Source organism: Mesoplodon densirostris, chromosome 13, assembly GCF_025265405.1.
Source record: "Mesoplodon densirostris isolate mMesDen1 chromosome 13, mMesDen1 primary haplotype, whole genome shotgun sequence".
Classification (NCBI taxonomy): Eukaryota; Metazoa; Chordata; class Mammalia; order Artiodactyla; family Ziphiidae; genus Mesoplodon; species Mesoplodon densirostris.
In genome coordinates this window covers 54,850,470-54,875,668 of record NC_082673.1, presented here as the reverse complement: position 1 = coordinate 54,875,668, position 25,199 = coordinate 54,850,470, and the positions used below count along the sequence as shown (strand labels likewise).

The window sequence follows — 25,199 nt, the reverse complement described above, 5'->3', positions numbered from 1 at the left end:
AAGCATAAAGACAACAAGCTCCCACCTAGATCGTCTAAGCTCCTATCCTTTCCACATCTTATAGGCACCCAAAGGAGTAAACAGGTGGGTTTAGGGGATATTGGAACTATAATTAAATAAAGAGGGTGCCTTTCCTCCCACAGGCTTTGCATGAGAAGTTTGTCTTTTGAATTTCCCAAATTCAACTCTAGAGAATTTTAGCAAAAATACATTGGATTTCTCTCTCTAATGGGGGACAGGAATAGAAAACAATATCAGAAATGCTAGAAGCCTCCACCACGTTTGAGAGGAGAGGGCTGTAAGCCAAGCTGTGTGATGACAAGGATCAGGGACTTTCCATGCTGTGTGTGTCCAAGCTCTTTGTGATCCCACAACAAACTCTCCCAAAGCCAGGCCAGACACCTGGCAGCTACAGCTCAGCTACCAAGACCCACTTCACTGTTCATAATTTTATTTTTCTTTCTTTAGCTCAAAAAAAGACATAGGTAATTTAAAAGGCATTTTTCCCCCATTTTCTTAAAATAGAACTATATTGTTACAATCTTACCAATCTTCCTAAAAATCACTAACTAATAAACAGTTTGGTAAAACTGAATAGAATACAAATGAGGACAAAATTAACATTATCTGGATTCAACAGCAACGCCAAGATGCAGTCATGGTCTCGGTAGAGTGACTTGAAAAATTAACAACAGTACCAAACCCCAGCTTTGCCCAAGGCCAAAAAAAGTGAACTTTTCCTTAAGGGGTGTGAATCCCTCACATATGTTCACCCTGCCATTGTCTGTGGTCCCAAGCTTAATACATTCAACTGTTTGACAAACTAAACTGGGAAAAGAAACTTTCAAATGTGAATATAAATATACTTTGTTTTCACGGTTGGTCTGAGTCTGAGCACAAACTATCTTTACAATTTAGTATCTAAAACTGATCCTGTGTATTCTAGATCAATGATTCCAAACTTGAACTTTAAAGAAACTATGGTTGCGGTATATATATACAATGGGATACTACTTAACCATAAAAAAGAATTAAATTTTGCCATTTGCAGCAACATGGGTGGACTTGGAGGGCATTATGCTATAAATGAAATAAGTCAGACAGAGAAAGACAAATATTTTATGGTATCACTTATATGTGGAATCTAAAAAATACAACAACTAGTGAATATAATGAGAAAGAAGCAGACTCACAGATATAGAGAACAAACTAGTGGTTACCGGTGGGGAGAGGGAAGGGAGGAGGGGCAATATAGGGGTAGGGGATTAAGAGATACAAACTACTATGTATAAAATAAGCTACAAGGATATATTGTACAACACGAGGAATATAGCCAATATTTTATAATAACTATAAATGGAGTATAAACTTTAAAATTTGTGATTCACTGTATTGTACACCTGTAACATATAATATTATACATCAACTATACTTCAATTAAAAAAAAGTAACTATGGTTGTACCTACCTTCATGAAGCACAAGTTTCTTGAGAAGAAATTGTCAGAAAGTATAGGATGAATGATCTCCGAGATATATACAGTTCAGTGAAAAGAGCAAAGATCATTGACTGTGCAGGTAGAAAGGGAATGAATATACAATATGCTTCTATATCACAGACTGTCATAAGAAGGATTCATGGGCAACAGCTAGTGGTTTCCTCTAGTAAAGGGAACAGGAACCAGAGATCAGCGGTTCAATAGAGACTTACTTTCCCTTGTGTTGCTGGAATTTCTTTTTATTGTGGTCATATATTAATTTCTTCTGCCCTCTCTTCCCCGTTTTAGTAAATCATGAAATATGTTAATCATATAAAAAATATTTACATCTTAATATTTTGTGGTCTTTATTTCAGTTCTTTTTTCTCCTTAAATAAATATCCATAGAATACAAATCTGCAATGTTTTATCTCCCCCGTCTCATTCTTTTTTTCTCCAGAGATAACACTTATTATCTAAATGTGGTGTTCAAACTATACATGTGTTTAAACCTCCACTATATATAAACATTTAAATATAGAATTATTTGTGTGTTTAACTAACTTCCTATAAATTGTATGATACATACCTATAATTCAACAACTCACTTTTTAACATTCAGTGTTGATTCAGGCTGATACATGTAACTCTAGTTCATCTGTTTGAACTGCTTTCTAGTACTCCACTGTCTAAATCTGCCCCAATTTATTTACCCACTCCCCTGTTATAATAATTCCTTATTATTACAAGCAGCAATGCAATAAACATTCTTGTACAGGTCTCCTTAAGTACTGTGTGAGAGTTTCTTTAGGGTGTGTGTCTAGAATCAGGATTTGCTCATTTGCATAGCAGTTCTCAAGTAGCAACCCATACTCTGGTAGTACTTGGAGTTTCCGCAGCCCCAGAGCATTTTGCTAGAGTCAAACTTTTAAAACTTCGTTAAACTTAAATATTATCTCATTTTTATTATACTTTCAATAAGTATATAAGTTGGAAATGGGGGAGGAATAGCGTGAGGCTCTAGGGCACCACGAAGATACAAGAAGACAAACACACTGCTGAGCCAATATCTCCAACTAAAATAAAAGCAAAGTTCATTAAAGCTATGCTAGCTTCATCCCCTTGTCCATCCTACCTCATGCTGGTAACATCTGACTCCACTCCCTAAATCCCAACTTTGTTCCATCCCCAGACTTCAGTACCCTGTTTACAAGGGCTCTGGTGGCCACTCAAAATCCTATGACTGGCCCCATTGCCAGCCGTGACTCAGATCCAGCCTCTAGACCCATGCAGAAGGCCAAGTGCATCTCTGCTACCAGCCCCATCCAGCCAGGTCTCATTCCTACCAAGTCCTATTGTGGAGGGCATGAGAGAGAGTAACATCGCTACAGAAATAAACCCCATGTCAACCAAGTGAGGTCATGTGGTGTGACCAAAGCCATAGGAGGGGGACAACTGAGAGAAGTCCCAAGTGTCAGAAATCCATGGAAAAACTCCCACAAGGGACAACCTACAATGGGGTTTGAGTCTGGCTCAGCAGTTCTTTCTTGTAATTGAACTAGACACACAAATCAATAATTGCACAGAAGGAATCTGGTAGCACCAATTGTGTCATGTAGCTTAGCAAATAGTACAGACAGAAATAAACATTACAAACAACTGAAATATCCTATAATGAAGGACTCAGATAATAAAACGCTATGTGGCAGGCACTGAATGCTCTAAATGCATTGTCTCACTTTATCCTCATTCTAACCCTATGAGGGAACACTATTATCACCATTTTGCAGAAAACACAACAGAGCCTTTGGAAGGTTAAATAATTTGATACAGGTCATGTTGCCAATTAGCAGTCGAATCACGAGACAACCTCAAAGCCAGGTTCTGAACAATTATACTATACAGACATTAAAACAAGGAGAAATGTTCACAATGTCCTGTAAACACATATAAACATTCAAATGAAAAAAAGATAGGGCTTCCCTGGTGGCTCAGTGTTTGAGAGTCCGCCTGCCAATGCAGGGAACACGGGTTCGTGCCCCAGTCCGGGAGGATCCCACAGGCCACGGAGCGGCTGGGCCCGTGAGCCACGGCCACTGAGCCTGCGCGTCTGGAGCCTGTGCTCTGCAACGGGAGAGGCCACAACAGTGAGAGGCCCGCATACCACAAAAAAAAAAAAAAAAAAAAAAGAAAAAAAGATAGAGTATGTATACAGACCAAAATGATCTTAGCTCTTACTTTTGGGCAATAGGATTTCATGTTATTTTATATTCCTACTTGTGCTTTTCTTTACTTTTCAAATTTCTACATCTGAAAAGAAATGCACTACTTTTAAAATCAGGAAAATACTGTTTTAAAAGACCATATGGAACTTACACTTCCAGCTTGCACATCATTAGCTATTTAGTTTTTGTCCAGACCAGTATATCACCTGTGGTACCCACAAATGAGTGCTTAGTAAATGCTCTTCAGGATGAAAATAATGCATAAATGCAGTCTGACGGCAAATGTCCTGTTCCATGAACTGAGAGAGACAGCCAGCAGCCTTCTCAGAAAACAAGACCCTGAATGTTTTGTGGTAATTTCCCCCAAATTAAGTAGAGAAAATCCACTTGAAAGGTAAGGTAGCACAATATGGCAGTCTGAATAAAAACACACTTTGCAAAGCATTCTTTTACTAAAAGCCATATTAGCTTTAAAGTCATTTGGATCATAGTAAGACTGACAGAGATATATGACAAAATGGCAACGTAAAGGAGGAAGCGAACTTCATTTAGTAAACAATGAGATTAACAGTGGCCTGTGAAGGTGAGACTGGAAATTATTTCACTGATCCTGTATGATCAAGAGAGCATAAGCTATTGTTTGGTTCAGCAGATTTTTGAAAACCAAAAAACTAGATATCCTACTAAAATAACTCAGGAATTCTCATATCAAATACAAATTATGCAACTACTAGTAATATTTATAACCAAAGAAACTCACCCCAAATCGTTCAGCAAATTTTTTTAACTTTGCCCCGGTCACATGATATAGTAGCAAAGATTAAAACTCAAAACTCTTTACAGCTAGTTCTTTATGCTTGACTAAGAGATACCAATTTAGGCTACCATCTAATCTCCCTTCCCTTCTTTCCTCAGCCTAGAAATAATTTCTGTCCTAAGAAAGGTAAGAATACATAAGATGACCTTAGCAAGGTTTTCTTCAGTCTACCTTTGTAGCTTTCCAGTCCTATCACCACCCACTTATTTCTTCTCTCTATAAACATACTCCTCCGGTCATAAGGTAAATTCATTGGAAACTTTTACACCCTCATGCCTCTGCTCTTCTTTCCTGTCCTAAGTATATGTTTTCTTGCTTCTTAGCCCGAATGAATCCTTCATCCTTCAATGTCATGTCCCTCTGAAGGCTTGTTCAACCCACACATGCAACTAATCCCCATCTTCTCTATGTTCCCATCTTATTTACACCAGTGTTTTTCTCCTTGTTTGACTCATCTGGGTATCATCGCCATCTAACCCTGGGCTGGGCATACAGTGGATGCCAATGCAATAACCAATTACTGAGCGCCTGCCATGTGAGAAGTGCTACCTTAGGGGCTACAGAGACAGAGATTATAGGCAGCTCTTTTCTGAATCAAGCTCACAATACATTGATTTGACAGCTAAGTAAACATGAATCACTGTTATGGCAGTATCAACAGAGAATTCAATCGTTTGTATATAGAATTTAACTAAAGAAAATAAGAAATGCCACAAGAGTGGAAGTAGTGACCACCCTGGTCCATTGTTAACATTTTGTGGCATCTGGGGATGTTCTATAAGAGGACATGAATGTTTTCTATGGAATCAGCCTCAAAAGGTCAGTGTATTAAAAAGTAACCCTATTATCCACTGTCTTCAGCCAACTTCCTTCCCCAGCCCTCTTCTTTCTCTCTGTGATATCACTCTGGTTTTTCTACTAACTCAGACTTGAAAGCTCTGTAATCTTTGATTCCTCCCATTCCTGATCTCTCATATATAAAAGACATTCATTGATCTTTATTTACTAATATCCATGGGGGAATTTTCTGGCAGTCCAGTTGTTAGGACTCAGCACTTTCACTGATAGGGCCTGGGTTCAATCTCTGGTCAGGGAACTAAGGTCCTACAAGACACATGGCATGGCAAAAAAAAAAAAAAAAAAAAAAAAAAAATTCTTGTCTCCATTTCTGAGGCCATTAGTCCAAACTATTAGTCCCTCAAGTCTGAACTCCCTATGATCTTTCTCCTTTCCATCTATTTGTCACAGAGCGAAGAGAATGTTTTCTGAAAAATGTTTATCCAAAAATTCCCCTATTTATAAGTGTATACCAGTTCCCACTGGTTATAAATCTGATCTGGTCCTATCTTAGGTTTCCACCATTATTCAGACATCACCTTCTGTCATCTGTATGCACCATTCATAAGTGCCCTACACATTACCTTGTCATATACAAGGATGAAATAAAGAAGTTATGATCACCAACAAAATGTACTTCTCAAGGTCTTCTTGGAAGAATTCCTAAGCAAGGTGGTCACAACGCTGATAATCCTTGGGCTCAGTGGCAACTAACAGGGATTAACTGCAATTTAATCAAGTTTTGACAGTTTCACCCTCAACTTGCTTCAAAAATAGTAAGTGGATGACATCTGGTCCCAGGGGGTTATTTATCAGCCACTTTGTCAATCAGGCCTTGAGGACCCAATGATTTACCAGTAGTTGATCTAAAACCTTTAAGCCATCTACTTCTAAAGAGGACAAATCTTAATATTTCCTCAGGAAAATGTTTCAATTTGATGATATAAAGTTCTGAAACGTCCTGGAAAATTTACATGCAATGTTTTCAGACAAAGAAAATCAAGAATGTAAGGAGTCCTAGAAGCCTTGGCCTATTGACTGCTCCTGGAGAAATCAAAGTGGCTTCAGCTAATTGATATTATTGATGCATTTTTTCCAACAGCCATGAAAATGGCACTGATTGTTAGGAAATCACTTTCAAAGTGAAATGCATCACAAATTTTTTCTTTACTGTTATAAGAGTACAAAACATGTGCTTACCAACTTGCTTCAAGTGACTGTAATTCTAAGAACACAATGAGGCTGTCAAAGAGGACTTTTACAGACTAAGAAAAAGATAGAAGTTCCAATTACATCTAGAGCAATAACCTGACATAGCTGCAGAGACATCAGCCTTGGACTGTTGGTGAGGCAATGAACCAGAAACTAGAAAGTAGGAAACAAAAAGGCAAAATGAAAAGAAAGAGTCCAAAACAAAAAAGAATAAGAGAGAAATAAAAAGAGTAATAGAGAAGGGCAGAGATGGTTAGTACAGAGAGGTACAGAGAAAGAAACACACAGAGATACAGAGCAAATAACAGAGATACAAAGAGAAAGAGAAATAAAGAGACACAGATTCACAACTATTGAGAAGAAATATCTAAGTTTCCTAGTTCTACATGATGAAGTTCAATACTAATTGCAGTCTTTTGATTATTGAACCCATTTTTTAGATTCACCCACAACATCAGTTATCAAAAACCTACAGTTATTAAACAATGATATTTTTCCATTAGTAAAAAGGAGTCAGAGATTTGCTAAAGGAAAGGAAGGGATGAAACGTAAGCTGGAGAAAGGTGTTTTTTAGAAAGGATAACTGGGTACTATCAACCTACATTATTTCATCATCAAGTCTCCAGGGAACATTATCCATACTTTTAGATTTAAAAAGAAAACCTCTTCCTAGAAGATTTTCTGAAAAATTAAACTAATGTGATTTAAAGGTCTTACTATACTGAAGGCTACACAAAGCAAATGAAAAGAGACATCATCCCTGCTTCCAGAGCTCTGAAAGTTAGAGGATAAAAATGACAAAGATATGTATTACATGAAAACTAAAACATATAAGTAAAAAGTAAAGATTTTACATTGTATAAGCATAAATCGAAGTGATTATCATAAGATTATGGATGAAGAGGTAACTGGATAATGTTTAAAAAGTAAAAGAGAAGTGGTTTCCTTTCCTCTTGGAGAATATGACAAATTACCCAAATACCTACCTTAACCTCATGACTCATGGACTGACAAGTGGATTTCTGTTTTTAATATCAGATACAAAGTGCTGGGCTAATTATACTCCTTAGTTCATAGCATACCATCTTCATTGGCCTATTCAAGGCAAGTATCTTGTTTTATTTTCTTGTTTTTAATTTATTTATTCTCTTTTATCCCCATCTTCATTCCTACCTCCAACCCATGTCCTGGGTAGGCGACCATTCTAAGATATTTTTTGCTTATATGCCTTCTTGTAAAATGTGAACTATAATTCTGAGTGCATGCAAAAATTGTATGTATATGTATGCAACTGTATTATATATGTCACTCTATTTTTTACCTTTATTATCCAGCTTTATACATGTAAGATACATCCACGTTGAGATATATATATATATATTCCTTTGCTATATATATTAGTCTGCTGCTTCCAACTTCTGTATAACATACCCTGAGGAGCATCTACCACATTTACACGTCTACTCTCCCAGTGATGGACCTCCAGATGGACACTACCCCCCAAAATTAGGCCATAATAATCATCCTTGTTATGTACCCTTAGGGACCTCTGTGACAATTTCTTTGGGAAATATACTAAGGAAGTGAATTATTTGTTCATTGGGTATGAAAATACATTTAAGTGGGCTAAATATTACCAGTTCGCTCTCCAGAATTGTGGCACCATGCTTCATGCCCACCAATAAATGTATAAGGAAGGGTTCCTATATCACCACAGCATCGCCAATGCATTTTACATCTCTGCTTTAAAATGATCTCATTTTTAAAACTTGCATTGTTCTGATTGCTAATGAGTTAAGATCTCTTTATTCACTTGTTAGCATTCAGGCTTCCTCTTCTTTAAACTGCTTATTCAGAGCCTTTGTCCATTTTTCTATTAGGGTTACTGCCTTTTTCTTTTGATTTCTAGTCATTCATAGCCTACATATTAATCTCATAATGATTTTAGACAGTGTTAGTATCTTCTCCCATTTTTCCATCTGCCTAACAGCTTTGTGCATGGTATCCTTCATTGAACAGAAATTCTTAATTCTGATGCAATCAAATTCGGTAATTTTTTGTCTTGTGGTTTGTGCTTTTTAAGTTGTGTCTGTGTGAAAGTGTAAAGGCACACAGGAGACAGATGTGGTGGCCCTATTCTTGAGGAAACAGCCAAGAGGAAAATAGATATACCTGCAAGATGTGGGCAGAAAGATCCACCATGAGGCTAGGTGAAAAAGAAGGCCATTGGGAAGGTATGACTTAGGACATGACTCTGCCACATATTATACGCTGTGTTACCTTGGACAAAGTGCTAAACCTCCCAGAGCCTGCCATCTGTCCAGTGTGAACAACACCTATCCCAAAAGACAATGTAAGTAAAAGAATCTGCACAATCACTAGCATATAATAGACAGGCTCTCAATAAATGAGTTCCTTTGCCCCTTTCCTCCTCATTTCCAATCCTGATTTGATGCTGAGAGAGGGAATTTGCAACCTGTGACATTTTGGAATCAGATCCTTCAGCTGACCCCACACCTCCAAATTCTAAGTATCATCTGTGGATATAGGCTCCTAAGAGCACTTCTGCTCATACTGCAATTAGATATCAGACAAATATTAAGCCCTGAAAAAAAAAAACAGTGAAAATGCTGTTTTCCTGATGAGACCAAAGGAGGAAAAGAGGACTGGGTACAAATAACTAATTATCTGATGATGGGACATTGGGCGTAAATTCGTTAGCATCTCACTAAGAAATGGATCAAAGTATTGGCTGTAGAATGTCTTCGTTTGGTGGATGTGCTGGGAGTATGCAGGAAGGCTATTTTAGGTTTCCATACGATTAAAACAGTGAGATTTTGGAATAAGCTTAAGCTGTAGCTTTCTGATCCATGTTGCTGAAGTTTTCAGAAAGAATTGACTGGTAAACAACCTCATTGTGATTTGACTGACGTTCATTTATCCTCCTCTTTCCTATGTGCCTTCACTTCAGATGCAAACCAAAACTTATTGGTATTTGGATATGACATAAAGACCTATGGAAATCACATAAGGCTAAAGGAAGCTTGAGTATGAATAAGTTTTGGGGTTTTTTAATTAAGTTTTAAAATATCCTTTTCAAATGTGTGATATGTATCACAAATCTACCCATCAGGTCAATAGCTATTTAATATGCATTTGTATTGCATTACTAGGTACAGCATTAAATGAGATACAAAGATAAATAAGATGTGGCTTTTACCCCAGAGGAGGTCACAGTTTCTCAGAAGAGATAACCATGTGAACAATCAACTACAGTAAATTATGATCATTGTATAATATAGGCAAACAAAGTGCTATGAGAATGGAGATGAAAGAACAATTACATTTATTTAGGTTTAGGTTCAAGAAAGACTTTAGAGAAAAGATCCACTTTAAATGAGTCTTTAAAAATGAGCAGGGATTTTCCAAGCAGAGAAGGGTTAGGTTGGGCTGGGATTAGGGTTGGGTTAGCAGAGCTCCAGGAAGCAGTTTGTAAGTCAAGGAAGTATGAACGTGTCCAGGCAAGAGCAGCTAGGACCATGGTGTGTGGCTAGGGAGGAACTAGACATAAGCCTAGAAGCACAGCCTGGGGTCACTTGTTTAAAGGTCATAAGAATTTGAACTATACCCTGAACAGTGAAAAGATTTTAAGTATGGGAGTGACATAATGAGATCTATATTTTACAAAGACAATTGAAGCAGCAGTGTGGAAATTGATTAAAATGAGACCGGAGTCAGGAGGATCAGTTAGGAAGCCACTGTAACACTGTAGGCAGGAGATGTTAGGTCCTGAACTCTGATGTGAGAGTGAGAATAGAAAAATGGAGTCATTTGACATTTAAGTCTTGGTGACCAACTGAATGTTGGAGTGAGATAAATGGAAAGACTCAATCATTCAACGAATATTTCTCAAAACTTTTCTGTGTATGAAACATTATGTTAAGAGCTAGGGCAGAGTTTCGCAACTTCAGCACTACTGGCATTTTAGAATGGATAATTATTTGATGTGGGGGAAGGGGAGGGCTGTTCTGTACACTGTGGGATGTTTAGCAATATTCCTGACCTCCACCCACTAAAGGCAACTAGCACCCCCTCTCAGTCATGACCATCAGAAATGTGTCCAGACATTGCCACATTTCCTCTAGGGAGCAAAACTGTCACCAGTTGAGAACCACTGAAACTGGGATCTCTGATTTTGAGAGGCTTATTATCTGTAGAGAAATGCTTATGACATAAGCAAGTATAGGGCACAAGAAAAGCAGAAAGGAGGAAGTTGTCAATACTTCCTTGGGGATGAACAAGCATAGGAAAAGTCTCCATAGAGGAGGAGACATTCAAGCTGAATCCTTACATAAGGGCATACCTGACGGGACAAAAACATGAAAGCAAGATACCATATCAGATACTAGCAGAATTTTGAGGCTCTGAGCCTGAGCTCTTGGCGGTTGGCACTGTCATTAATGAAGATGAGAAACACAGACAAGATGCTGAATTTGTGGGGCTTGCAGGACATCCAGTAGTTCTTGGGAATGCAAGGAGGAAGTCTTCTCCCAGCTCTCCACAGAGAGCTCACAGACACCTAACCCGGGCACACAAATAAACTAATACACACTGTAATACTCAAGTCTAGAATTGGAAAGTTTAAAAAACTTCGCTCTGGTTACATAAGGAATCTGCTACATAGCACATGCCTAGGAGAATATTGCTCTTGTGATCTTGTGATCATCTCCACTGATCCCTTGTGGATTCTCAGAAAAACCACGACCTTTCTAATCTAGAAATATGTTACAGATGCATTTGTCAGCCATCTCTCATTTTATAGGTGACAAAATTAAGGCCCATAGAGATGAAATGACTGGGCCAGAGTCACACAACTAGTAGGTGGCTAAACCAAGGATATGACATGGGTTTCCTGGGAGATGAGATCTGCACCTGTACCTAGAGGTCCCTTTATGCAGACTTTACCCTATCTCCTGTGGGAATTTTTCCACACCTGGTCCAGCCTAACTCCCCAGTCTCCTTAGAGCTTAAAATAGCCCAGTTGCCAGACAATTGTTTATCTACCTTGAGCTCCATGGAATGAAGAATGGAGTGAAAGTGAGTCTTGGGACACCACAATAGATTCCAGTGAGTAAAATGCACTTCCCCTGGGTTTTTAAGGGCCCAGGAGCAATCAGTAACTTGGCTCAGCTTTCCTGGGCAGATAGCCAGGGAAGAGCAGGCCCAGTGACAGAACCAAGAAATGAGGATACGAAAGAAAGGAAAATGAGAAAAAATGTCCAAAGGTACAGATACCAGTATCATCCGCAGTATAAGTACCAGCAACTTTTGAGACAGATCTGCTTCAGTCAAATGGATAAAAAGGGAAATCTTATAAATGAAAATAACATTAAAATATCTGTATGTGAGGCAATATAGTCTAATGACTAAAAGCACAAAGTCTGGAGTTTGACAGCTGTTCATACCTGAACTTGGTCTCTCACTAGTTGTGTAACCCTGGGCAAATTACCTAATCTCTTGTAGTCTGGTTTTCTCGTTTGTTAAAATCAAATCAAAACAAAACAAACAAACAAAAACCCCTAGACCTTTAAAGATATTGATAGTTAGGAGGGCTAAAAAGGAAATAAATATGTATATATGCTGGTGTCTAACACAGATTAGTGACAACAGAAGGCAATTAAACAAACTCCTGGTTGACAATATAGAACCCAAGCTGAGGGGTCCCTAACACCTTAGAGGACTCTACCACCTATTCACACAGCCTCAGAGAGACCAAAACTAGCCATCCCAGTGGTACTTCCAGAATGGTACAGTGAGAAACTTGGCAGATCTTCCTCCCTACAAAACATTTAACTGGTAAAAAATATTTTTTAAAAATCACTTACAGTCTCTCAAAACTGTCCTAAGGGCATACAGCAAGTGGAGAAACATTCATTCAAGAAAATATACTAAATCTAAGTTAGAATAATGAGAGTCTGTAGCATTTGGCCATAACCTGCTTCCTTCTCCCGTCCCCAACTGCATGTTATAGAAACTCTATTATGGCCACTCCACTCCAAGAAGACTAGGTCCCCATTCCTCTACCCAGCCCCTACTTGTATGGTGGAAGCCCTACCCCAAGTATAGCTATGAGAAAACTGGGACCCTGATCACGGCTATCTTAGCTCATTCATAGGCAGAGGTCTCATGCTGAGAGAGGCAAGCTGAAAAGACCAGTAGCTACCACCATCCCCTTCTAGCACCTGCCAGGGATATCACTCTGGGGAAGCAGGCCACTATCACTATGCCTAGCTCCTGGGGACTCCCAGGGAAGAGGCAACCCAGGAGGATGAAGAGCTTTGCAGTTCTTAACCAGGGTAGTGACTTTATTGGGAACAGAACATAGAGAATTCCATGCCTAAGGGTGTTGTTGGAAACGATGGAGAGCTTGGTAGAGAACAAGTTACGGGGTACTGGTAGCTTTATGATACTGCTAACAACAAGCAAAATGGCAGAACAATCAGAAGTTTAACAAAAACAACCAGGGAGGAAAAAGCGACCAAGAAAAACCCTCCCTAGATCACAATAAACCCTGGGGGTTGGGAAGGCTATCCACATGGTCCTACTTAGGAACAATCAAAAACAGGACATGGGTCAGATTGAAAACATTTTCCAAGCTGCACACAGATCCATCAACAAAGGGCAGAAGCCTTACTGGCACAAGAGGCTCAAGCACAACCTCTAACCAAATACTGGCTGAAAAATAAGCTATTCTGACACAGGGGAAAATATTATTAAGCTAGGCTTAATAGATAGATTGATACAGATTATGCAATCTGAAGAACAGAGAGAAAAAAAGTGGAGAAAAACGAGCAGAGCCTCAGAGAAATGTGGGACACCTTTAAGTGCACCAACATACTCATAATGGAAGTCAGAAGGAAAGGAGAACAAAAAAGGGGTAGAAAATATATTCATAGTAAAAAAAAAAGCTGAAAACTTCCCTAATTGATGAAAAATATTAATCTATACATGAAACTCAACAACCTCTAAGCAAGATAAAAGCAAAGAAATTCCCATCTACATATGTCAAAATTAAAATGTTGAAAATGAAAAGTAAAGATAAAATTCTTGAAATCAGTAAGAGCAAAATGACTTGTCACAAGGAGCATACCTCATTTTACTGTGCTTTGCAGATACTGTGTTTTTTACAAATTGAAGGTTGTGGCAACCCTGTGTTGAGAAAATCTACTGGTGCTTTTCCCAACAGCATTATTTTTTAATTAAGGTATGTACATTGTTTTAGACATACTGCTATTACACACTTAACAGACTATGGTATAGTGTAAACATAACTTCTATAAGTACTAGGAAACCAAAAAATTCATGTGACTCACTTTACTGAAATATTCACTGTATTACAGTGGTCTGGAACCAAACCAAATATCTCCAAGGTATGCCTGTACAGGGGAATTCCAGTAATATTAACAGCTAGCTTCTCATCAGAAACAATGGAAGCCAGAGGACAATAGAATGACAAATTCAATGTGTTGGAAATAAAAAGCTGTGAATCAAGAATCTTATATCCAGTAAAACTGTGTTTCAAAAATGAAGATTAAATAAAGAACTAAATATGGATGAAAGCTTAGAGAATTCTCTGCTAGTGGACTGGCTTTGAAAAACAAACAAAGAAACTAAAGAGAGTTATTCAGGCAGAAAGCAAATGACACCAAACAATAATTTGAATCCTTATCCTCACAAAAATAAAAATAATTGTAAGTGAATACTATAAATAACTGTATGTCAAAAAAATTGCATAATTTATATAAAATTAACAAATTCCTAGAAAGACACAAACTACTAAAACTGACTCAAAAAGAAACAGAAAATCTGAATAGATCTATACCAAGGAAAAATATTGAAGTAATAGTTAACAAATAGTTAACAAAGAAAATCCCAGAACCAGATGGCTTCACTAGTGAATGCTACCAAAAACTTAAAGAATTAATACCAATCTTTCACAAACTCTTCTGAAAAACAGAAGACAACATAATACTTTTCAACTTATTCTTTGAGGCCAGAATTACCCTGATACCAAACCAGACAAAGACATCACACAAAGAAAATAAAACTACAGGCCAATATCCCTTATGAATATACATGTAAAACTGTTCAACAAAATACTAGTAAACTGAATTCAGTAACATATAAAAAAAGATTATACACCATAACCAAATGGGATTTATCCCAGGAATGCACGGTTGGTTTAACATCTGAAAATCAATTAGTGAAATACATCCAGTTCAATGGGGAAAGAATAGTCTTTGCAACAAATGATGCGGAGATAACTGAATGACCACAGCAAAAGAAAAAAGTTGGACTCCTACCTCACACCTAAAATTAACTCACAGACCTAAATGTAAGAGCTAAAATTATAAAACTCTTAGAAGAATAAATAAAACTCTTAGGAATAAATCCTTGTGACCTTGGTTTAGGCAGTGATTTTCTTAGCTATAACACCAAAAGCATAAGCAACAGAAAAAAAATTAGATAAATTGTGCTAATTCAAAATTAAAGACGTTTCTGCAGCAAATACTACCATCGAGAGAGTTTTAAAAAAAACCCATAGAATGGGAAAGAACCTTAGTAAATCACACTGATAAGAGACTTGCAACCAGAATACATGAAGAGCTTTTACAATTCAAAAATAAAAATTCAAATAGCACAATTAAAAACTGGCCGAAGGATTTGAGTATACATTTCTCTGAAAAAGATACACAAATGGCAAATAAGAACATGGAAGGATGCTCAACATCATTAGTCATTAGAGAAGTGCAAATAAAAACCACAATGAATATCACATCATACCCACTAGGGCAGCTATAACCAAAAAGACAGATAACAATTGTTGACAAGTACGTGTAAAACTTAGAAAACATCAGTGAAAATGTACAATGGTACAGTCACTTTGGAAAACACTTTGGCAGTTCCTCTGAAAGTTAAACACAGAGTTATTATATAACCAAGCAATTCCACTCCTTGGTACATACCCAAGAGAAATGAAAATATATGTACATACAAAGACTTATGCATGAATGTTTACAGCAGCATTATTCATGATAGCCAAAAGGTGGGAAAAAAATATTCATCAACTGATCAATGGATAAATAAAATATGGTATATCTGTAAAATGGGAAATTATTCAACAATAAAAATGAATTAAGCACTGATACATGCTACAACATGGATGAACCTGGAACACATGCTACATGAAAGAAGCCAGTCACAAAAGAAAATATAGTGTATTATTTCATTCGTGTGAAATATCCAGAATAGGCAAATCCATAAAGACAGAAAGCAAATTAGTGGCTACCTAGGGCTTAGGAGGGTGGTAGGAAAGGGATGGAGCATAACTGCTAATGAATATAAAGTTTCTTTTGGGGGTGATGAAATGTTCTCTGATTAGATAGTGATGGTGGTTGCACAATTCTGTGAATATATTAAAAACCACTGACGTGCACGTTTCAAATGGGTGAATATTATGGTATGTGAATTATATCTCAATAAAGTGGTTTGTTCTTTGTTTTTGGGGGGTTTTGGGCTGGGCCGTGAGGCATGAGGGATCTTAGTTCCCTGCCCAGGGATTGAACTCTTCCGTACCCCCTGCAGTGGAAGTGCAGTCTTAACCACTGGACCCCCAGAGAAGTCCCGATACCTCAATAAAGATGTTTTTAAAAAGCTGACCATCTGCTTCTCTACTGGGTATTTCTCTTGGCATTAGAGAAGGCCAAAAGTTTCTATAAACTTTTTAAAGAAGCTCAACTAGCTTTTTTCTAGAAACTAAAGTTGACCCTTGAACAATGCAGGTTTTAACTGCACAGGTCCACTTACACGTGGATTTTTTTCAACAGTAAATACAACAGTAGTACATGATCTACGGCTCGTGAATATGCAGATGCAGAAACTCATGGATACCGAAGAAGCAAACAGTCTATATGGAGGCTGGCTGTAAGTTATACACGGATTGTCAACTGCGTGGAGGGTTGGTGCCCCGACTCTCGTGTTGTTCAAGGACCAACTGTAGTTCCTTTGCCATAGGAATATAGTCCGTGAATACATACACAGTCCATGAATAGTCCAATACCAACTGATAGCTCACTGTTGACTGGTTTTATATCCCTGATCTAAGCATTTACATTGACTGATGAGGCTGAGCCAGAGTGCTGATAAGTAAAGATAGCACGCCACCCTAGACAACCCCTTGCATTAGAGACCTCAGGTTCTGTAAAAATAATTACCTCAAATCAATTCAATGTGCAAGGCTCTGTCCCATATTTCATTAATTCTAAGAAATTCTGTACACTGAGGCCACTTGGAAGAAGTCATAGTTTTTATAACCTATTTACATATATCTCAATTCTCTACAGAATGATACTAATGTTATACTAGATAGAAATTATTAAGTGATACAGTTCATAAGTATCATGGACCAATAGCTGTAGAGGCTTCATTTTAAAAAGTGACACTTTCAGAAAAGAAAGAGAGGGAAAAAAAGAAGAAAAAAAGAGTATAAGAGTAAAGAACTGAAGCCAATGGAATGCAAAATGATTATATCTTCCTTTCTTTCACCCAATTATAATATGAATCATGCACACTATAATCAGTTATGTCACATGGCATTAGTTTTAATAAAGAACACAGCAAATTGACTTGAAAAGGCAAATAATACCTTCTGGGGGGGTCCCAATGCTGCTGCCAAGACCCAAAACTGCCATCTTGTGAATTCTCGGCTCCAGCATCACAGCAGATTCTTCTCCCCTTTCCCAGTGGGGTATTTTGACAGGCTCCAGGTGGACATTCTCCAGCCCATCTTCCTGCAGGTTTTGGTGCATGATTTGGATGGCTTTTTCTAGGCTCTTGGAACCACTGAGTCTGGGTCCAACAGTATCAACCAGAAGAGCCAATCGCTCATAGGATCTGTTCTGGGCTTTACCATAAACAGCAAGGTTGATGATTGCTTTAGCAACATCTCCATAGCAGGCTATTTCTTCTTTTATTTCTTGAAAAGTCCTCTGAGAGATGCCATTCCCATATACAGCTTTCCCAGAGTTCAGGGATAAAAGGTGAACAACAGCAACAAATACGAAGACATGGAACTTCATTATTTTTCCCAGTCTGTTTTCTTCCTAAAATAATCTAGGTAAGTAAGAAATACGTGTTAGGGGAAAAGAATCTCACAGCTATCTGCCCATAACCCAGGGACTGCTTTTCAAACAAGATTCCCCTTCCCTTCTCAACGGTTGCCCAATTTCTACCATCAAATTCAGGCACAATGAATTTGATGAAGGAAGAAGGAATGAAGAAGAAATGAAGGAAGGAATGAAGGAATGAAGAAGAAAAGAGGCAATGATTGGCCTTATTGACAAGGTAGCATGTAGTAAAACCACAAAACCACATGTTACCTAGCAATCAGTTTAAAATATGCTAAAAGATTAAAATAAGAATATAACTAGGAAAGAGAGGAAGAAATAGAGGTAGCAGTGATAGGGCTAGGGCAGTGTTACCCCTTCTTCTAAACACAGTATGATCCAAAGGTGTTTCAGAGTTCCCTCTACCTGATATGCTCTCTCCTGTTTGCCTATTGAACTTATCCTTCGAGGCCCTTTCAGAGACGTCATCTCTTCTTGATGCTCTCCCTAACCCCACCCCTTCCACATTTAATCCTCACAACAGTTCTATGAAACAGTTTCTTATTATTGCCTTCATTTTAGAACTGAGGATCCTGGGGTAGCGAGAGATTAAGTAACTTGCCAACGACACACAAAGCCTTTCCAGCTCTAGAGACCATGCTGTAAACAGTGCTAAAAGTATGTTTGTGGACCCATGCCAGTCCACAATTGTTTTTCACAAGTCCATGAAAGACAAACACAAAGATTAAGAGTAAACATATTCAGTAATGTGCAACACAGTAGCCAATAGTCCAATGTGGTTATTACAATTTAAATTAAATCATTGGCTTCTCAGCCATACTAGCTGCATTTCAAATGCTCAGTAGCCACATGGGCTAGTGGCTGTTGTATTGGGCAGCACAGAAAGAATATTTCTATCATCATAGAAAGTTCTGTTGAATAGCACTGGCTTAGACACCTTTGTAGATAACTGATAGAACAACTATACATTTGTCAAATCTAATGACTAAAAAATGATGCTTCATTTTACTTTTCTACTTCACTATTATATTTTTCAAAAGTATCAGTCTGCAACAAATTCTAAATTTAAAAATCTGGCCCTTCACCAAAGATAATCTGAGAAGCACGGTCATAAACTACTATATTATAAGTATAAACTCCAAATTCAGGCAGCATACAAGGCCTTTCAAAATACGGTTCCAACAACCACTTCAACCTCATCTCTCCACCTGCCCCTCTAGAGTGAACACATTTTCATTCTCATTCTCATTTCTTCTCTCTCTCCCTCTCTCTTCCTTTCTCTCTCTCTCACAGGCACACACACATAGCACTTGAAATGTGGCTAGTCTAAATTGAGATGTTTTGTACATGTAAAATATACACCCGATTTGATCTTTAAAATCAACTACTTCATACTTAAGTATAAAAAAAAATAAATATTTCAGATATATTGGATTAAATAAAATACATTATTAATCTCACCTATTTCTTTTTACTTTTTAATATAGCTATTAGAAATTTTTAACTTACATAATATTTATATTTGTATTGGACAGTACTGTTCTAGCTGCACTGAACTGGACCCTGTTCTTCGAATACCCAGGCCCTTTTATAACTCTGGGTCTCTACATATGTTCATTCCCTTTTATTGCAAGGCCCTTCTCTTCACCCTGGCAAACGCCTATAGTGAGAATGCATTAAAAATCACCTCTTCTGTGAAGCCTCACCAAACAATACCCCAGAGGTATGTGCACCATTTTCTGTGTTTCTACCATAATTCACTATATTATCAACAAATATATTTGTTTATAAATCTGTCTCTACTGCTCTCAAAGTCAAATAGGGTAAATTATTCATCATTGTACTCATATATAGGCACTCTATACCTTTTTAAGAAGGAATGAATAAGCATTTAATCTCTCTAGGTCTCACCTCCCTAGAGTATAAGAGTACTTATCTTGCCTCCTTCACAAAGAAGCTGTAGGAATTAAAAACTTGCGATCATATTTAAAATATTTTGAAAAGTTATAAAAACTATATATTGCTGCTGCTTTCTTCTTTATTATAACTATAGTTGACCCTTGAGTGACACAGGTTTGAACTTCCCAGGTCCACTTCTACACAGGTTTTTTTCCCATAAATACTACAGTGCTACAAGATCTGAGGTTAGCTGAATCCGTGGATGCAGAACCGGATATGGAGTGCTGACTATGGGACTTCAGCATCCACAGAGGATCCTGCAACCAACACCCCTCCTTGTTCAAGGGTCAATGCATAGATTTTTCGTTTCTACAGTCACTATACTGATGCTTGTTTTAAAAGCTAAATTTTATTAAGCAATTAAAATATTTCACCAGATTGCAATTTATTCTTGAAAGTACATTTTTCCAATATATTTGGAAAAATGTTCTTGGGGCAAAAAAAGAAAAAAAGGTTAATAAGCCATCTATTAATTGACACTAAACACAAGTATCTACTTCTCATTAAAAGTTCTCTAAGCCTTCTGCAAACATTAATTAACGATTTCATAATACATTTCTAGTGATGGATTAGAATCATATTATGACAACACTGTAGAGATACAGGAGAGCTTAGGGATCCCTAGTCCATATCCTTGTTTCGTAGGAAGTTAATCAAGGCCTGTGTTGTGATTCCCAGGCAGCAGAAAAACCAGCAACTACAATTAACCAGGTAAGTGGACCAGCTAGCACATACTTTCTAAAGGATTAAGAATAGTTTTCTTCTAGGAAACTATATGCATTTACATATAATAGAAATTCAATGAAGGATACCCAAATGCAGTCTGAGAAGCAAATACCTATAATAAAATATATGTATACAGAGTAGCATCTGAACGAAGAGAAGAACAAAGGGGATCATGAAAAACTATAGAGAAGACATAACATCTCAGGACAGGCTCAAGAAATGGCTCTGCAGGCAGAAAAGAGTGAATGGTATCCCTCAGAGCTCCACTAGAACATCATCTGTATGTCACATCCTGGTTAAAAGATATGTCCAGAAAATAACAGTGCCTGAGTCTATCATCTTTACATCTTTTTGCGTATATGTCAATTGAATTAACAGATAACACATCATTTTGATAATAATATTTAATGCTTCTTAGCAAGGTCAGTTAAATTAATTTTGACACTAAAAAATGATATAATTACTTTAAAACAGAATTCAGTATCTGCGAGTGTTGTTCTGAGTATCTTAACTACACTGTTAATTCAAATCCCACAAATGCAATAAGTGCTTATTTTTAAAAGTAGGTTAATTTAAAAGGTGATGGTTTATTACCTTTCAATGGATCAGTTTTTCCCTGAGTATAAAGTTTACTAAGATCAAAGGCACAAAACAATGCATTACATGAGATATCACCTAGAACACTTGACACAAGTAAACACTAAATACATGTTAGTTGACTCTAAACCTAGTTTTCTCTGGAATATAATCTCAAAATTACCTATGTAATTCTTGGCTAGAATGCATAATTATATATCTCTCCAATGGAGCACTACAAGAATCCTTTTTTATTATTATGACTTTTAGAAAGGTACATTAGTCCAGCTAAGATGTGTTTTCAGTAATAAATAGTAGAAAATAATAATTATAACTAACAGTCTATATTTGAGGAGGTAATAAAAATGGAACAAGATATTGCTATATCAAATTCCACTCAAGAAAAAAAACAAAATATAATATGTAATTTAAAAACACAGGGACTTGGGCCTCCCTGGTGGCGCAGTGGTTGAGAGTCCGCCTGCCGATGCAGGGGATGCGGGTTCGTGCCCCGGTCTGGGAGGATCCCATATGCCGTGGAGCAGCTGGGCCCGTGAGCCATGGCCGCTGAGCCTGTGCATCCGGAGCCTGTGCTCCACAGCGGGGGGGGCCGCAACAGTGAGAGGCCCGCGTACCAAAAAAAAAAAAAAAAAAAAAACACAGGGACTGTACATAATTTGTACATAATTTGTACAAATCTGATACATAATTTGTACATTCCTAGCAAGAAATAGAAGATTATAATAAAAATTAAAATAGTGAAATATACAGACAGAATAAGATTAAATAAAAGCCAATAATCAAGGAAAACTTGAAGAAATTCTCTCCTAATTCACAGATTTAGGATCACCATACAACAAGCAATTCATTCTAGAACTGGAGTCAATCCAAGTGAGAAGGATGATCAAAGACACCAGTATATTTGCATGAAAGGACTAAAACACTAGCCCTCCGCAGTGTGAAAAGACAGGCCAAAAGTAGAACTATTTTGTTGTATAAAATCAAGAAGGGTTTGGAAAACATGAATACAGATTTACTCGCCATATCTTTTCATACTTGTACCAGGGGATAGCCCTAGTAGCTCAGAGCTAATTTTAGGAAAATCAAAATGTACAGTTTTACACAGTAAGTGATAAACATGTAAACAGTTTACCTAAGAAAAAAAGAGGGTTTGGATAAAATCATGAATGGAGCTGAACCCATTCAGCTGAGTCATTGGAGCTGAACCCTTTTAAATCTACCACACAACATTGGCACCACACTGAACTAAGTATAGTCTCCTACGGGATCACCAAGAGGGTTTGCTGATCTGAAAGACTGTTAGTCTGCCCTAGCTCAGAGATAGAAAATGTCCCTATACAGTCATTTCAGTCAAATAAAATTAAGCAAGCTATAGTATTTTTCTACAGTCTGCAAAGGGAGCAAACAATTTTATGGTGATCAACAAAGACAAATAGAATTACTGATCTCAAACATTTCCCCTTTATAATTGTAAATGGTGCTTTGTTTTGGGTCATAACTTCATTTTTCCAGTCATTTAACAAAAATGTATTGAGCACCTTACCTACTAAGCACCAAAGACACAATTTATAAGATAATATCCATACCCTCAAAGAGCCGCCAAGTATAATAGACAGATAATGTGAAAACCCTACAACTGAGGTGGTTACAAGCTTCTGTGAAAACAAACTGGAGGAGGGGATTAGGAGGAGATTCCTGATGGCATGTGAAAAAGGCGAGAGTGGCACTGAAGGAAAGATAACCCAACAGAAAAAACAAACCATGCAAAGACACAGAGGCTTTACAAAATTTGGGCTATGGAGAAAATGGCAAGGAGTTGGATGATAAGTAGCGGGAAATGGTGGAAGATACAGCAGTGATGGAAGGAATTATTCCCCAAGGTCTGACTAAAAAGGTCTACTGTGTGAAGCTTCAACATGGAACACAAACCCCCAGGGCACTGTAACAGGGGACTTAATGAACAGTTCCCACCCCTTATGCAGCCAGGAAAAGGAAAGAAGGAAGGGATTGAGGGAGAGAGGAAGGGAAGAAAGAAGGAAGCAAGGAAGGAAGGAAGGAAGGATAGTTTTCTTTCTGATCTTCACTATGACCTGCTCCTTAGCACAAAGAATCCACACAGATTCCACATCAGGACAAGGACAGCATGTGAAGTTCCTCAAAATCCCCAAACAAGCCACTACTTATTACCTATGTGGTTATTCCTTGGAATTTCCAGAGGGAAAAGTAAACCATGGTTACAAAAGACGCATTAGTCAAATAATTCACTTACAAAGACACTCAAGATTTTATTTAAAATCCCTAAAATACTAAGAATAACCCAATTGACCAAAAAAAAAAAATCTAGCACACTCTTGAGCAAATTATAGGACACTTGAAATGTCTAAACTTAAACTGTAAAACGTTTTTTAAAAATACTCTTTATTTTTATACACAGAAGGTTTGAAGTCATGTTTCCTTTACTTCAATTCAAACTGGGGGAATATTAAATGTTATACTCTTCAAAATCTTAAACAACTATTTTTAAAACTCATGCTGTATCATGCCTTTGAATTCAGAAAGTTATATATTCAAAGGAAACTTTGGAGCACTATTTGAAAAAAAGACTTTCTATTCATATATTGTGTTCATGATCCACAGTTACAGATTATCTTTTTCACAAAAGAGATAAAATTGAAATGTCATTTTCATTCTTTTCTACTTAAATTTGGAAAGAAACTTAAGCAAAACCAACTTTTCTTCTGCTGTGAATTACATTCTAATAATAGGTTTATATTTTGAGGAAACAAAACAAAACCCTTTGCTTCTATTTCTAAATCTTTTTCCTAAAATATTATTGTTTGAAAATGTCTCAGGCTATGATAGAAATGCCAGGATGAATAGACTAAGTGACGTGGAAAAGGACACAATGAAAAGAGAACGTGCTGAAAGACAGAAGGAGTAAGATTTAGGGACTGAGATTTTTATTGACGTTTTTCTTGTGTCACTTTTTTAAAGACTGCATATACTACTTACATGAAGACTTAGATATTTCCCCTAAACCTACCATTGCTGAAAAGGATTCACTGATATAAACTTAACTCTTCGTCTTCAGCCTAGATTGTGTAACAGATATAATGGCCAGAAATGCCAAATCCTAGCGCAGACACTGGCACATCGAAGTTCACTTCCTGACTAACGTTCCTAGATTTATAATAATTAGCCCTTTAACCATCTTAAGGAAGATTCTTTCCTTTATTAAATTCAAAGTTCAAACAAGAGTGGGCTTCTACTTTCCAAAGCTTATATCCCAATTATTCATTCAGTCCCTCAAGAAAGCTCACTGAGAACTTACTATCTGCCAGGAACTGTGAAAGAATTTGGAGAAGATATAAAATTAAGCAAGACTCAGTTCCTACTATTAGTAGGCACTGTTAATTATTTAATATCGATCCCTCCCTTTTCTTGCTAACCAAACCTGGATTTTTATTTGGGGTCAAAGTTTCCAGCCCAATTAACCTAGGCCAGTTGTTCTTAATATGGATGGTAGTAGTCCTAGGAGATGTTCTGTATATGCCGTGGGGCGGGGAGCATTTTTGGTTGCTACAAAGGTGTGGAAGTCCTACTAGGAATTAGTTGGCAGAGGCCAGGGACACTAGACATACTGCTATGGGGGGGGAAATCCTGTCTACTAAGAACTCTCCCATATTCCATAAAGATTTTTTTTTTTTTTTTTCGGTATGCGGGCCTCCCACTCTTGTGGCCTCCCCCGTTGCGGAGCACAGGCTCCGGACGCGCAGGCTCCGGACGCGCAGGCTCAGCGGCCATGGCTCACGGGCCCAGCCGCTCCGCGGCATATGGGATCTTCCCAGACCGGGGCACGAACCCGTATCCCCTGCATCGGCAGGCGGACTCCCAACCACTTGCGCCACCAGGGAGGCCCCATAAAGATTTTTTTTAATGTGAAAACCTATTATTTGAGACTTGACCCTAACTCTATTGTACATACAAATATGTACAAAAATAGTTCCTGTGCAGTTTTAATGCAAGTCGACTTTTTCAAGAAGCAACTACCATGTATATCAAGGGAGGACTATACGTGTTTTGTTCAGGATTTTACCAAGAGCTGTTCATCATTTCAGTGAAACGCTGATGACTACACTGCCCCTGGTACTGGAAACACCGTCA

General features: G+C 37.6%; 1 protein-coding gene across 3 annotated transcripts in view; it reads right to left on the bottom strand.

Moving 5' to 3' along the window:
- Positions 1-25,199, bottom strand: part of CPQ (carboxypeptidase Q) — a 520,356-nt gene that overhangs the window by 385,338 nt on the left and 109,819 nt on the right. For all 3 annotated transcript variants that reach the window (XM_060115780.1, XM_060115781.1, XM_060115782.1), the window contains exon 2: positions 17,273-17,739. In XM_060115780.1, the coding sequence (XP_059971763.1) occupies positions 17,273-17,705 (433 nt within the window). In that variant the 5' untranslated portion in view covers positions 17,706-17,739. The remainder of the gene's footprint in view (positions 1-17,272; positions 17,740-25,199) is intronic.